The 15,337-nt window shown below is 43.0% G+C and overlaps 2 protein-coding genes across 10 annotated transcripts in view; one reads left to right on the forward strand and one right to left on the reverse strand.

Moving 5' to 3' along the window:
* usp45 (ubiquitin specific peptidase 45) overlaps window positions 1-15,337 on the reverse strand; it is a 52,855-nt gene that overhangs the window by 36,696 nt on the left and 822 nt on the right. For 6 of the 9 annotated variants that reach the window (XR_016115201.1, XR_016115202.1, XM_088997949.1 and 3 more), the window contains exons 2-3: window positions 12,088-12,198; window positions 1,806-1,978 (exon numbers count right to left, since the gene is read on the reverse strand). Coding sequence is in view for 7 of the 9 variants with exons in the window: in XM_088997949.1 (XP_088854075.1) it covers window positions 1,806-1,978; window positions 12,088-12,190 (276 nt within the window). In the remaining 2 variants the exon portion in view is untranslated. The remainder of the gene's footprint in view (window positions 1-1,805; window positions 1,979-12,087; window positions 12,199-15,337) is intronic. The other 3 variants (XM_088997948.1, XM_088997946.1, XM_088997952.1) reach the window with 2 other exon arrangements.
* On the forward strand, window positions 8,419-9,619 carry LOC148896189 (uncharacterized). Its single transcript, XM_088998361.1, is given in 3 exon segments — window positions 8,419-8,702; window positions 8,704-9,389; window positions 9,558-9,619. Coding segments are annotated over 3 exon segments (1,008 nt in total). The 5' UTR covers window positions 8,419-8,442.

The raw sequence follows: 15,337 nt of genomic DNA on the forward strand, positions 1-15,337 counted from the left end.
TAGTACGATACCCGGTTATTACGATAATCCGGTTATTACAGTGCTCCTTTTCATCCCCCGCCGGCCATTTTGCTGTTTATATCGATACATCGGTCGCGCCATTGGTCGACTTGGTCACGTGTCTTGGTCACGTGACACGCCATCGGTCGCGCCATTGGTCGACTTGGTCACGTGACTTGGTTACGTGACACGCCATCGGTTGCACCATTGGTCGACTTGGTCACGTGAGTTTGTTACGTGCCCAGCACCCGTGTAGCACAGCCATTTTCATTTTCAGACGCTAGCTCGTGTGTAGCAGACGAGATTGAAGTGTTTGTGTTAAAAGGTAAAAATGCGAAGCAGAAGAAGATTGATGACTTTTTTAAATTGTATACATAATACAGTAAGATGTAAGCGTTGCAGTTTCCCTGTTGTGTTATGTACATGCTCACTGTACTGTATATGAATGCAATCGTTTTTTGCAACAATGTTTCTTGTTTTGTCTGCTGAAGCGTGATGATTTTGAAAATTATTAACATTCCATACTGTGTATTAAAGGACAACCGATGTCACTTTTTATTCAAATGCAAAACACCAATAAAAATGACTTCACGCCAAGACGTATTGCATTGCTTGTGAATCCAAACAATGGCTTCAGATGAAATGTAAATTTCTCCACTGTGAGACTAATAAAGGCATATCCAATCCAATCCAATCCAGATTCGGATAATATGCTTTCTTGTTACACATCCAGTTATGAATATGATTCAAATACACTGTAGTTCTGAAGATTAAAGCATACATGTTTGCAATCATTAAAGAATTATATGTGCCATTTTGAGGCAACATTGGGGGAACATCTCTCAACCAAAAAAAACCAGGCACAAAATGGGAGCTCATGGCCAGCTCCGTTTCTTATATGGCGCTTGGCTGCCCTCTTTTGGCGGCTTTTGTTAATGCAGTTCGGCGCAGGATCGGATATATCGATAGTCCGGTTATATCGGTATTTTTTCCGACTCCCGAGAATATCGATATAACAAGACTTTACTGTATTGTAGGCAATAAATATGAACTAATTGAGTGAAAACAGTAAGTTTAGTACTAACAGAGTTCCCTGCACACTACTTTCGTCTTAGCAACTAAACAGCATTGCTTTAAAGTTTCAAAAAATAGAGTTCAATCTCCAGTAGTTATGTCTCTAAGGCTAAATTCATACTGCAAGTCAAATCCTCTGTTGTTGCCTATACATGACGTGCATCGATATTTTGTTTGTTAATCGGAAAGGTATTTTTTTCTTTATTTTTCTAATTCCACCCAGCCCCCTTTCCTTGGTGGATATAAAGTAAATCGGATATGCATTCATGTGACTGCAGTATGGATGTAGAGCTCATTCAACCTTCATGTCATCGAAATACAACCAATGGCAAAATTATTCAATAAGATGCGCAAAACGCAATGGAGGACCAAGGAAGTGAAAATGGTTAGTACCAAAAGGAAAATGCTTAAGAACTAGTAACTATATGGGGGGGGGGACCAGTCAGTCCAAGCAACACAGTCTTTCAAATGAACATCAATGAATGCAGGGCCGTATTTACTTTCGTAAACATTTTGGGCCACGATATGATGTGTTCTTGTGTTCAAGTATGTGACTTCAAGGAGGCATTCTATTCACAATACAAGTCCCATTTGTTTTTGTAATATGAGCGACAACAAACCGGCTTAAACAATAAAATCCCAATTTGGGATCACTTTTGTCGTGTGAACATCGTGTACATTTTAGCATCACTGCTGAGGTATCTCCAGTGTGTGTCTGAGGCAAGGCTTACTTGGAAACCACACTTGAGGCAAACTAAGATGTCTTGAAAACCTGTCTGCTCACTCTTGATCATAGTTCTTTCCTTCAGGCAGTCAGAACACACCAACCACAAGCTGGACAAGACAGATTTCTTCACCAAGCTTAAGTCCACTGCCTTCGTCACATGTTGGCAAGTCGGCCCTGCTTAAAAAATGTAGAGTGTTAAAATAAACTTGGCAAAACTGGCAAAAATGAGCATAAAATCAACTGAAATTATCAACTAGTATACTCTTTAATATTATCAGTTTTCTGTGACTTTATGAAGCATCACAGAAGGGTGCTCAATATGATGATAACCATTGAATCAGAAATGGCATTTGTTGCACTGAGTAACCATACTTTGTTGCAGAAAAACAATTTTCGTCATTATAAATTCAAACCACTGCATTGTACAAGGATTCAGAAAAAAAGACAAATATAAATCGCAGACGTTTGCAGCGACCTGGATGCTTATAAAAAATATATTTCATGTCTAAGTGTTGTCAAAGGGTGTGTACTGGTGATAAAAAGTACTTTGTTTTGCCACAAAAAAAAAATTGCAGAGTCTTGCGGATATGTGCATGCTCAGCAAGTCTGCGCACCCCACTCCCGCGAGCTACTCCAATTCCCACTCAGCACTGGTTCATCCGACCAGGACCCCTTGGTAGCAACTCGACACAAGCACCGGACCCTTCACACATATCTCGTCAGCTGGGTTGCCCAGTGCCACCCCATGTGGCGGTGGTCACCCTTCAATAGGTCAGATGTCCTTCTCTGTCCATTTGGGTTGCATTGAAAGTTTCGCTGAACTTGGTGTAAAGGGGAAAAGGCAGTTTTCTGCATAGAGGAGTCCATGTCATTCAATAAGCTCATTTGAATCAGGTATGTAGGAAGAGGGAAACATGCAGTATATTGGCTGTGACAGACCGGAGTTTGACACCTCTTGCTTACACTATATTCTAAGTATAGAGATTGTTCTTACATGTCTATTAAATGCAGTTCTGTGTTTGTCATCTATATTTTCGAAAAGGTTAGTCCATCAATGGGTGTTCAATAACACACTTCACACTTTGTGTATGAATTACTTTGAGTGTATTTTCTTGAGGTTCTCAAAAACATCAAGTTCATAAGTTTGCTAAGAATATACTGGTTGAAAAATAAGTCATTTCACACGCAGAAAAAAGTTCATGAAATTAAAAAGCAGATGTTAACATGATTTCACACCAAAAATATCTCCATCTAGCTGCTGATTTTTTTTCCAAGAATCATAATTAAGAAATGTGAGAAACTGAAATGTAATCAAAGAGCCATAATGGTCCTTTTTCAAACAAAACACAATCCTACGCCAGAGTATCATTTTATCACTAACATTGGACCGAAGAGTGCCAAATTCACAATAACCTAAAGCATAAAAAATGTCACAGCACACGACTAGAAATAACTTCTCCATGTCATTCAATAAGCTCATTTGAATCAGGTATGTAGGAAGAGGGAAACATGCAGTATATTGGCTGTGACAGACCGGAGTTTGACACCTCTTGCTTACACTATATTCTAAGTATAGAGATTGTTCTTACATGTCTATTAAATGCAGTTCTGTGTTTGTCATCTATATTTTCGAAAAGGTTAGTCCATCAATGGGTGTTCAATAACACACTTCACACTTTGTGTATGAATTACTTTGAGTGTATTTTCTTGAGGTTCTCAAAAACATCAAGTTCATAAGTTTGCTAAGAATATACTGGTTGAAAAATAAGTCATTTCACACGCAGAAAAAAGTTCATGAAATTAAAAAGCAGATGTTAACATGATTTCACACCAAAAATATCTCCATCTAGCTGCTGATTTTTTTTCCAAGAATCATAATTAAGAAATGTGAGAAACTGAAATGTAATCAAAGAGCCATAATGGTCCTTTTTCAAACAAAACACAATCCTACGCCAGAGTATCATTTTATCACTAACATTGGACCGAAGAGTGCCAAATTCACAATAACCTAAAGCATAAAAAATGTCACAGCACACGACTAGAAATAACTTCTAAATAATGGTGACATTAAAACAAGGCATCACAACCATTTTTTAATCATGAGTGCAAATATATACAGTAAAGTCTCGTTATATCGATATCGGTTATATCAATAGTACTGCTTATTACGATACTGTTTCTATGGACGCAAGGAGAAAATTTACATGCTGCAGGATCGGATATATCGATAGTCCGGTTATATCGATATTCTTTCCGACTCCCGTGAATATCGATATAACGAGACTTTACTGTATATACATATATACATATTGTGATATCATGAGGGGACAAGCAGTGCAATGGACGACAGGTTTGGATGCAAAGAAAAAGGTTTTAATCAAGGTTTCCAGGGGGAATTCACAAGCAACAAAGGTTTGAATAGTGTCTCTTCCAATACTTATCAAAATAAAGTCTCTTCTGATGCTTAAATCCAAATAAAGTCTCTTCTGAGGTAAAAACTGAAGACGGCGTTCTTTACAAGAGTCTCTAGGCCTCACCCCTCTTGACGTCCTCGTCATGTAGCCTAGCCACCTTAGCTAGGTTCAAATCCAGTATCCAGTCGTGTGGTCCCAACTGGCAATGAGTTCCATGCAGCAATCAACTTCTCCACAGAGCACAGCAATCGAGCTTGTCTTTCCCCAAGCTGCACACTCAAAGGCTCTCTGCCTTAAGAGCCCTGCTTTCCAATCAAGCCCTGATCAGCTGCAGGTGTGTGGGTTTAATTGCTGCCTTCCACCAGATGGGGCCAAAACTCTCTCTGGTTGAAGCCATCTTAGGGGAATGTATTTGCCCTCCAGGACGCAGCCTCTCGTGACATCACAATACATACATACATACATACATACATACATACATACATATATATATATATATATATATATATATATATATATATATATATATGTATGTATATATATACACACATTTATATATACATATATATATATACACACACATACACACACACACACACACACACACACACACACACACACACACACACACACACATACATATATATATATATATATATATATATATATATATATATATATATATATATATATATATATATATATATATATATATATTTATACACATATATATATGTCACTCCGGATTATAGGTCGCACCAGCCAAAAAATGCATAATTAAGAAGAAAAAAACATATACCGTATTTTCACGACCAAAGGGCGCACCGTGTGAAAAGGCGCAGTCTCATTTATGTGTGCCATTTCTGTATTTAACTTACACATTGAGCGCACCGGCTGATAGGGCGCAAGTTTTATATACCGGTACATATCCTCTACTGCCATACGTACGTCCGCCCCACAACAACACGCAGGCATACAAGTGTGCGTATGTAAAAAAACAGATCGGGAGCAAAACTGAGTTTGGTAGTGCTTTATTTATTAATTACAAAGTAATTACATTTTGTAATCATCACTCAATAGGCGTCGGCATGGTAAAGAAGAGCACATTACTGGTACCGACTTTTCCGAAAGCTCGAGCCACCGTGCCAGCAGACACGTTAGCCCAAGCATCCACAATCCATTGTCAAACTGTGGCGTAACATCCAGCCCTTTTCGTTTGTCTTGATAATGACGCCTGCTGGAAATGTCTCTTTAGGCAAAGTCTTTATTTTAAAAAATTACAATCGGCAGGAGTTTCTCTCCGTTAGCATGGCAGGTAAGCACAACGGGAAACGAAGGCTTTTCGCTAGCTTTTCAGAATAATTCGCCGGCCGTTCCTCCACCTCCGGACCTTGCCTTATGTCCGCGTATTATGTCACGGCAGCTCGATTCCCATGTTCCTCGGCGTAGCTGATAGCTTCAGTTTAAACTGAGCTTCATAACCATGTCTCTTTGCCATTTTCAAGGTTGTTAAAACAGCAATGTTCTACATAAAGCACATACCTGTTCGTTTATACACAAACCACGCCCACACACACCCCTCGTTTTCTTTACCGCGTCCTACTCATGGTGGTCTCTAATACGTCCGCACTACAGGGCGCACCGCACATTTTGAGAAAAATCTGAGACGTTTATATGCGCCTTATGGTCGTGAAAATACGGTAATCCAACACCAAACAACATACATGTCATCTTGAAAAGCAATTTAAAATAAATTAATTAAATTAAAATAAAATTCACTTCTTTTTTTTCCAACACAGCAGCTCTCGCTCTACACAACTCCGATGGACACACCTCCTTTTTGGTAACCCAGAACAGTCTTTTACAAGAGTTATTCAGAAAACTCTAGCACAAAGAACATGCTAACAATCACCAAATCCAAGGAAATCTTCATCCTCGGTGTCACTTTTAAATAACTCCCCCAACTCGGCAGGTAGACAAGGCACCACTTCCTCTTCTCTGCGCTCTTGCGGTTTAATGTGAAAATATAACGTGAAATGATATACAGTAATAAAAAAAGCATATATAAGTCGCTCCGATAAGTCGCACCCCCGACAAAACTATGAAAAAAAACTGTGATTTATAATCCGAAAAATACGGTATGTTATAATCCGAAAAATATGGTATGTGTGTGTGTGTGTGTGTGTGTATATATATATATATACACATATATACACACACACAGTGATACCTCGGTTCTCGACCATAATTCGTTCCAGGACCCTGTTCGAAAAGTGATTTGTTCGAACACCGAAACCATCTCTTTGCTCCTGTCACATGCGAGTTGACAGCGGGGAGGGGCGAGGCTGCCTCTCCCGGCCGTTCTCCACCTGCTGTCAATTCTCTAATCACGGACACGGGGCATTTATACGATTCGCGATCACCTCGCCAATGCCGGATGATTGATTCAACTCGCCACTGTACCTGGAGTCTTCTTTTGATGCGCGAGTGTATCTGGTCCGAGGTATTTTCCCTGTGTCCCGTAAATTTATGTCATCTTCCGGGATTGCGTAATTTTGCACCCTCGTGTGCCATTTCCTTTTTTGCCGTAGTAAGCGGGTCGGATCACGCCCTGCCTTCTTACTTGCTGTGTTTTCTTTTACAGTAAAGTCTCGTTATATCGATATTCAAGGGAGTCCGAAAAAATATCGATATATCCGACCTTGTTTGCATGTAATTTTCATCGTGCGTGCATAGAAATAGTATCGATATAACCGGGACTATCGATATATCCGATATCGATATAACGAGACTTTACTGTATTTGTGAATAAACATCCTGCTTGGGTAGTACGTTTCTGCCGCCTACTTTGGGATCCCAAACATTCCACTACGTTCCGACGAGTCAGCTGCCGTCACTCTCGCTGGGAACGTGACAGCTACGGATGACTCGGCTACAGGATGTTCTTTTCTCTTAAAATATCTATCCAATGACACTTGCTCTCACTCCCACAGCCACATCACTAGATTTCACAGGCTCATTATTCTTTAATATCGTACTGATCGTAGATTTCGCCATGTTGTATTCCCAAGCCAGATCAGACACTCGCACACCTCCTTCATATTTTGTGATTATTTATTTCTTAAATGCAATAGTTGTACGCACTACTTTTCTTTTGTCACTTTTAGCAGCACTTACTTTCTTTGGAGGCATGATTAGGGGCTAAAATTCTTCGTACACCTATATTAAATGCTAGAGCAAAACGCAGCACGTCCGCAAGCGACAACAGTTGGTCACGGAGAGAGCGATACACCCGTACACCGCTCAGCACCCCACCCTCGCGTACGCACTCACACGTCGTATTGTCATATTGGTGTTCGAACTACGAAGCAAGAATATCTCGAATATTTTGTTCGAACACTTCGATTTGTTCGAGAACCGAGGTACCACTGTGTGTGTGTGTGTGTGTATATATATATATATATATGTGTGTGTGTGTATATATGTATATGTATATATGTATATATGTATATATATGTATATACAGTAAAGTCTCGTTATATCGATATTCAAGGGAGTCCGAAAAAATATCGATATAACCGGGACTATCGATATATCCGACCCTGTTTGCATGTAATTTTCTCCGTGCGTGCATAGAAATAGTATCGATATAACCGGGACTATCGATATATCCGATATCGATATAACGAGACTTTACTGTATTATAGCGGCTGGATAGCTCAGTTGATAAAGCATCGGAGACGAGGGTTCGAATCCCGCTTGGGCCAGAGAAAAATGAGCACGCTAATGAGAGACAATAAATCGAATGACATGCCGGCTCAGTCGTCGCCCGACCAAACAAGGTCTGCATCAGGTGCTGGGGAACCAGAGTACCTTGATGAAAAATGGGCTACTGGAACAAAGCGGAGATGGACGAGATGCGATAACATGGTTCTGTTGGAATGCTACTACTCAAGCAACCCTAGTCAGAGGGGTTACATGCGGAGAATGGGGACTGAATGGTTACTTCGAAACCCACAGTCACGGTTGACCACGAAACAACTAGTAGCTCAGTGTTCTGATATCCACAAACGGCAATTGCTATCACAACTTGAGATTGATGAGGTACAACACAAATTCCGAGGTGAGGGGCCCCAGGCTGCCACATCAGAGGAAGAGGTCAGACCAGAGATTGGGAGGCAAGCCCCAATGAATTATGAGATTGGGAAGCCAGCCCCAATAACTTAAATGCTGAGCAAAGCAGCAACTGACCTGAGAGATAAGATCATGGCAAGAATGAAAACTGGTCAACCAAGAAACCGATTACAACGGCTATGTGAAGTACCACCTGAAAGTCTCATTGAAACTGTGAATGCAGCACTGACAACGATCCCGACCGGAACGATCACGGAAACCAATGAGCTGATATACGCTTCAGCATCAGTGATCCTAGAGATGCTTGGCTACAAGAGCAACTGTGAGAGCCACGAGATTCGTTACCCACCATGGAAAAGATGTGAGTCAATTGACGGAGACCCAGAGAGGTGTGAATAAAAGGCCAATACCCAAGAGGTACATGCAGATAACCATACCTGAAGCACTAGAAACTGCCAAACAAAGGCTCCAGGCCTTGTCCGGTTGCCTAAAGAGGTACACGAAAGAGAATGAGGCCAGAAGAATAAACAGGCTGTTCGCAACACAACATGTGAAAGTGTACAGTCAGTGGCAGGGTTCTAACAGCAGAGCAGACACTCCAAGGTTGGAAACTGAAAGATACTGGAAAGGCATTTGGGAGAAGGAGGTCACATATAGCAGCAGTGTACAATGGCTGGTGATTTTGAAAGAGGAGCACAGCAACCTCCCTGACCAGAACTCAGTTACCATACAAGAAAGAGTATCAGGTATGAAAAACTGGACGGCACCAGATATGGTCCACACCTACTGGCTAAAGAAACTCACAGCTCTCCACGAGCGCCTAGCAGCACAAATGAACCAGTTGCTGATGGATGGGACTCACCCAGGATGGCTTACCGAAGGGCAAACAATCCTGACCATGAAAGATTCCACAAAGGGTGCAGTTCCTTCCAACTATCAGCCAATAACCTGTCTCTCCACAACATGGAAGCTCATGTCAGGCATCATTGCGGCTAAGATAAGTGGACACATGGATCAATACATGACCAAAGCACAGAAAGGCATTGGTAGATACTAGAGGTGCCAAACATCAGCTGCTGGTTGACAGAACAGTCGCTCAAGACTGCAGGTCCCGACATACCAACCTGTGCACAGCCTGGATTGATTACAAGAAAGCATATGACTCGATGCCACACACATGGATCACTGAATGCTTGGGGTTGTATAAGGTCAACAGCACCCTGAAAGCCTTCGTTGCAAACTCGATGAGGATGTGAAAAACCACAGTTGAAGCCAATGGCAAGCCACTAACGCAAGTGTCCATCAAATGTGGAATATACCGGCGTGATGCACTCTCACCACTGCTGTTCTGCATAGGACTGAACCCCCTCAGCCAAATAATCGCCAAAACAGGCTATGGATACCGCCTCAGAAATGGAGCTACAATCAGTCACCTCCTCTCCATGGATGACATAAAGCTGTATGCTAAGAGCGAAAGGGACATAGACTCCCAGATCCACACAACCAGGATCTACAGCAGTGACATCGGGATGTCATTCGGGCTGGAGAAATGTAGTCGGATCGTGACTAAGAGGGGCAAGGTAGTCCACACTGAAGGGGTCTCACTCTCTGAAGGAACAATAGCAGACATTGAAAACAGCTACAAGTACCTCAGTATACCACAGGCCAATGGCAACCTCGAACTAGCAACAAGGAAAGCGGCTACGACCAAATACCTCCAGCGGGTGAGGCAAGTCAGCTCAATGGCAAGCCAGCTCAATGGCAAGAACAAGACCCGGGCAATAAACAGCTATGCCCTGCCAGTGATCAGACACCCTGCAGGAATAATACGGTGGCCAAAGGAAGAGATTCAGACCACGGATGTTATAACCCGAAAACTCCTCACCATGCATGGAAGGTCCCATCCCAAATCCAGCACCCTGAGACTGTACACAAGCCGTAATGAAGGAGGCCAGGGACGAGTGCGTATGAGAGCCACTGTCTAGGATGAAACATCCAAGCTCCATGAATACATCAAAGAGAAGGCTCCAACGGAGGTGCTGCAAGAGGGACAATCATGGGAGGAATGCCCCTACACGGGATGTACCACCGAACCATAACTGAAGTGGCCTAAAGGACAGCACAGAGGCACTCATCCTGGCTGCTCAAGAGCAGGCCCTGAACACCAGAGCCATAGAGGCACACATATACCACACCAGGCAAGACCCAAGGTGTAGGTTGTGCAAGTAAGCACCTGAGACAATCCAACACATAACTGCAGGGTGTAAGATGCTGGCAGGGAAAGCCTACATGGAACGCCATAACCAGGTGGCTGGCATAGTCTACCGAAACATCTGTGCGGAGTATGGACTGGAAACCCCAAAATGAGTAACGCCTCCCAAGGTAGTAGAGAATGACCGAGCAAAGATCCTGTGGGACTTCCCGATACGGACTGACAAGATGGTAATGGCCAACCAAACAGATATTGTGGTCCTAGATAAAGGGCAAAGGAAAGCCGTTGTCGTGGATGTAGCGGTCCCGAGTGATGGAAACATCAGAAAGAAGGAACAAGTGAAAAATCGAGAAGTACCAAGGGCTCAGAGAGGAGCTGGAGAGAGCCTGAAAGGTAAAAGTGACAGTCGTGCCTGTGGTGGTCGGAGCACTCGGGGCAGTGATCCCCAAACTCGACGAGTGGTTGCAACAGATCCCGGGAACAACATCGGATATTTTGGTCCAGAAATGCGCAGTGCTGGGAACAGCACGGATACTGCGCAGAACCCTCAACCTTCCAGCCTCTGGTAGAGGGCCTGAGCTATAAAAGGGGGACAGACACCACCCATGGGGGGTGAGACGAGGATTTTTTTTTATTATTTTACATTCGTATATATGTCTGTGTAAGCTCTCAGTCGTACAGGAGTGGTCCATCGATGAGAAGGTTTCTTCAGCCGTCATCTGTACAAATTTGAAGGTTTCGGACGTTTCGCCTCCTATCCAAGAGGCTTCGTCAGCGAACTAAAGTCTGACTGGTCGTATCGGCCCTATTTATATATCCCTAATGTCCAGCCATGGCGGCGACGGACACAGCTATGATAGGTCCCTACTCTCAGGATGGGGGGAGCAGAGGACCACTCCCTGTGGCCCCACTGATTGTTCCTACATTCCTGACTAACGACTGGCCCATTTCCCCCACTCCCACCGGTATCACCTCATCAGCATTACGAATGTTGCCTAACCTGTTTTGCCTAAGCAGGCTATTGTATGAACGATCCAAATTGAACCTCACCCCACCAGACCGGTTTAATGATTTTGTTGTTTTATAAGAATCATTTCTTTTACCGCCCTTTCAAACCATCTATGTTCTTTCGCTAATATTTTAACTTCATTGTCGTCAAATGAGTGGTTGCTAGCTTTTAGGTGCAAATGTACTGCCGATTGAGGCCCACTTGTATTATCCCTGCGATGTTGATAAAGTCTTTTTTTGAGAATTTGTATTCGTATATATATACATACATGTATGTATATACACATACATACATATACATACACATATATAAACAGTACAGATATCAACCAATTGATGATAAAAATTATTCATTAGTTTTTAGAATGTTTTTTTATTGCATATATCAAATATTCATTACATTTTGTATCCAAAAACCATAATCAGTAGAATAAGCATCGCCAATGTTCAGTTGTTTGAAGAAATAAACAAACAACAAACAAAAAAAGGAACATCAAATTTGTAATGAAGTGACTTACCAGTGACTTCATCTGATGATTCATCATCTCGAGATTTTCGGGGTTTATTTGTCCGCTTAGTCATATTAGCGGTTGTCAGGGGCAGGGGCTCCTTAAGACGCATTTGGAACTCTGCAGGTTAAGATATACATAATATAAAATAAGCAAATGGCACTAAATTGCACTAAAATTTATAGAGTATTGCAAGCCAGGATGGTTTTTATGATACATTTTTCCACAGTTCAAAGTGTATTCCCCATGAACATGTGTTGCTGACATCATGGGTGCAAGCAGAGTGGAGCTGATTTTAAAAAGTAGTCAGTGTGAAAGCACTTGTGACTTTGTTGCTATATTTGGTGCCCGCAAATCTGAATAATAATAATCACAATAACAATAATAATAACAATAATCACAATAACAATAATAATAATAATAATAATAAATTACATTTTAAGCGCCTTTCAAAGCTCTCAAGGACACTTTACAGTCACAGACAAGCATAATTACTATAATAAATAAAATACAATCACAAATCTTCTTTTCCTTTCGGCTTTTCCCTTCAAGGGGTCGCCACAGGAAATCAGTGTCCTCCATCTTTAGAGATAGAATCCAATAAATATTTGTCAGGAGGAAAAAGAAAGCAACTAGCAACTTGAATAAGAAGTTAATAAGCATTTGTATAACATCAATGTAATCATTTCAACTACAGGTTCGATATGACAAAAAAAGGATTAGGATATTGGGGAGTGGATTGCGCTTGACAGCGCCAAAGCGCCAAAGCGCCAAAGACAGTGACCATTTATACATAGCAAAAACATCCATCCCTCCTTTTCCGATCCGCTTTAGGTTGCGGCCCCCTTGCAACCGTCTCATACAGTTCAAATCCTTTAAACATACGAACGATGAATCTAAAATATTTCAATGAAATAGAATTAAAGAACATTTATATTAAATCCATGAACACATAAAAATAAAAATAAAAAACACAAACTTAATTTGTTGCATTCACCAAGTGATTCAGAAAAAAAAAACAGCACCGGGTGATCCTAATTAGCAGTTAAAATTAAACTGAACTCGACTGTATTTGCAGTGCGTGTTATAGAATTTATATTTATTATATGAAGATAACAAAAAGCACAAAAACAAGTTAAAAATTAGGTCTTGTTCTGAGTTACATTTCAAATAATCAAAAAATGAGCCTTGTACGAGTTTTAAAAAAAACATATCACCAACATTGTTGCCCTCATCCTCTCCATGAGCCGTCGCCTTACCGCGGAGGAGGGGTTTGTGTGTCCCAATGATCCGAGGAGCTAAATTGTCTGGGGCTTTATGCCCCTGGCAGGTTCACCCAAGGCAAACAGGTCCTTGTTGAAGGACCAGACAAAGTACGACTCAAAAGACCCCATATGAAGAGAAACATAAATGGATTTGGTTCTCCCTTGCCCGGACGCGGGTCACCGGGGCCCCTCTCTGGAGCCAGGCCTGGAGATGGGGCTCGTTGGCGAGCGCCTGGCGGCCGGGCCGACACCCATGGGGCTCGGTCGGGCTATGCCCGAAGAGGAAACGTGGGTCCCCCTTCTCAAGGGCTCACCACCCATGGGAGGGGCCAGAGGGGTCGGGTTCATTGTGAGTTGGGCAGCAGCCAAAGGCGGGGACCCTGGCGGTCCGATCCTTGGCAGCAGAAGCTAGCTCTTGGGACGTGGAATGTAACCACTCGAGCAGGGAAAGAGCCCGAGCTGGTGTACAAGGTTGAAAAGTTCCGACCAGATATAGTTGGGCTTCCTTCCACACACACCCTGGTTTCTGGTACCAGCCCTCTCGAGAGGAGTTGGACTCTCTTCAACTCTGGAGTTGCCCACGGTGAGCGGCGTAGAACAGGTGACGGCATACTTATTGCCCCCCCGGCTCGCCGCCTGTACGTTGGGATTCACCCTGGTAGACGAAAGGATTGCTTCCCTCCGCCTTTGGGTAAGGAATAAGGGATGCCGTCAAGCTGAAGGAGTCCTATCGGGTCTGTAACTGCAGCTGATGCATTTGTTTATGACTGCTATCCCATAGTTGACCAGCAGATGGCTGTGCTTTATTTTCTTAACATTGTGTTGGGCTGTTGTCACTTCCTGTAAAGATTTACTTCTCGTTCTTCGTTATTTAAGTTTCATTTTACTGAGAAGACGGCGAGGATCGACATGCTTTATCGCTTTACTGTTTAGCAAGGAAAAGACAAAAGAACAAAGACCAAAAACTTTTATTTCGGACAGAGAGCGGGCAAAGTGTTTTGTACGATTTTGTTGCATACGTTTTATTTCATTAATGTGGGGTCCAAATGTTTGTGTGTAAATAACAGCTATATTTTTATACTTGCTTGTAGATCGACGGTGGTGGTGAAGGTGAAGGTGGTGTGAGATCACATTAAAGAATTAGCCATCTGTACAAAGAACCGGAGTCCTCTATTTGGAATGGAATTACAGGGTCTATATGGCCTGTGGGACCCCTGAGACAGCTGACAGGTATTGATTAGCCAAGCGGAATGCAGCCTTGGTGGTCCCCGAGGCAAAAACTTGGGCATGGGAACAGTTCGGTGAGGCCATGGAAGCTGACTTCCGGACCGCTTCAAGGAAATTCTTGTCCACCATCCGGTGTCTCAGGACGGGAAAGCAGTGCACCACTAACACTGTGTACAGTGAGGATGGGGTGCTGCTGAGCTCGACTCGGGACGTCGTGAACCAGTGGGCAGAGTACTTCGAAGACCTCCTCAACTCCACCAACATGCTTTCCTTGGAGGAAGCAGTGTCTGGGGACTCTGAGATGAGCTCTCCGATCTCTGTGGTTGAAGTCACCGATGTGGTTAAAAAGCTCCTCGGTGGCAAGGCCCCAGGGGTGGATGAGATGGATGTTGTGGGGCTGTCTTGGCTGACACGCCTCTGCAACATTGCGTGGTCATCGGGGAGAGTGCCTCTGGATTGGCAAACCGGGGTGGTGGTCCCCCTTTTTAAAAAGGGGGACCAGAGGGTGTGTTCCAACTACAGAAGGATCACACTCTTCAGCCTCCCTGGAAAGGTGTATTCAGGGGTTCTCGAGGGGCGGATCTGTCGGGAAGTCGAGCCTCAGATTGAGGAGGAGCAGTGCGGTTTTCATCCCGGCCGTGGAACAGTGGACCAGCTCTACACCCTTAGCAGGGTCCTCGAGGGTGCATGGGAATTCGCCCAACCAGTCTACATGTGCTTTGTGGACTTGGAGAAAGCATTTGAGGGTGCTTCCGGAGTATGGGGTT

This window comes from Hippocampus bargibanti, linkage group LG06, assembly GCF_051943395.1.
Source record: "Hippocampus bargibanti isolate YZ-2025 linkage group LG06, ASM5194339v1, whole genome shotgun sequence".
Classification (NCBI taxonomy): Eukaryota; Metazoa; Chordata; class Actinopteri; order Syngnathiformes; family Syngnathidae; genus Hippocampus; species Hippocampus bargibanti.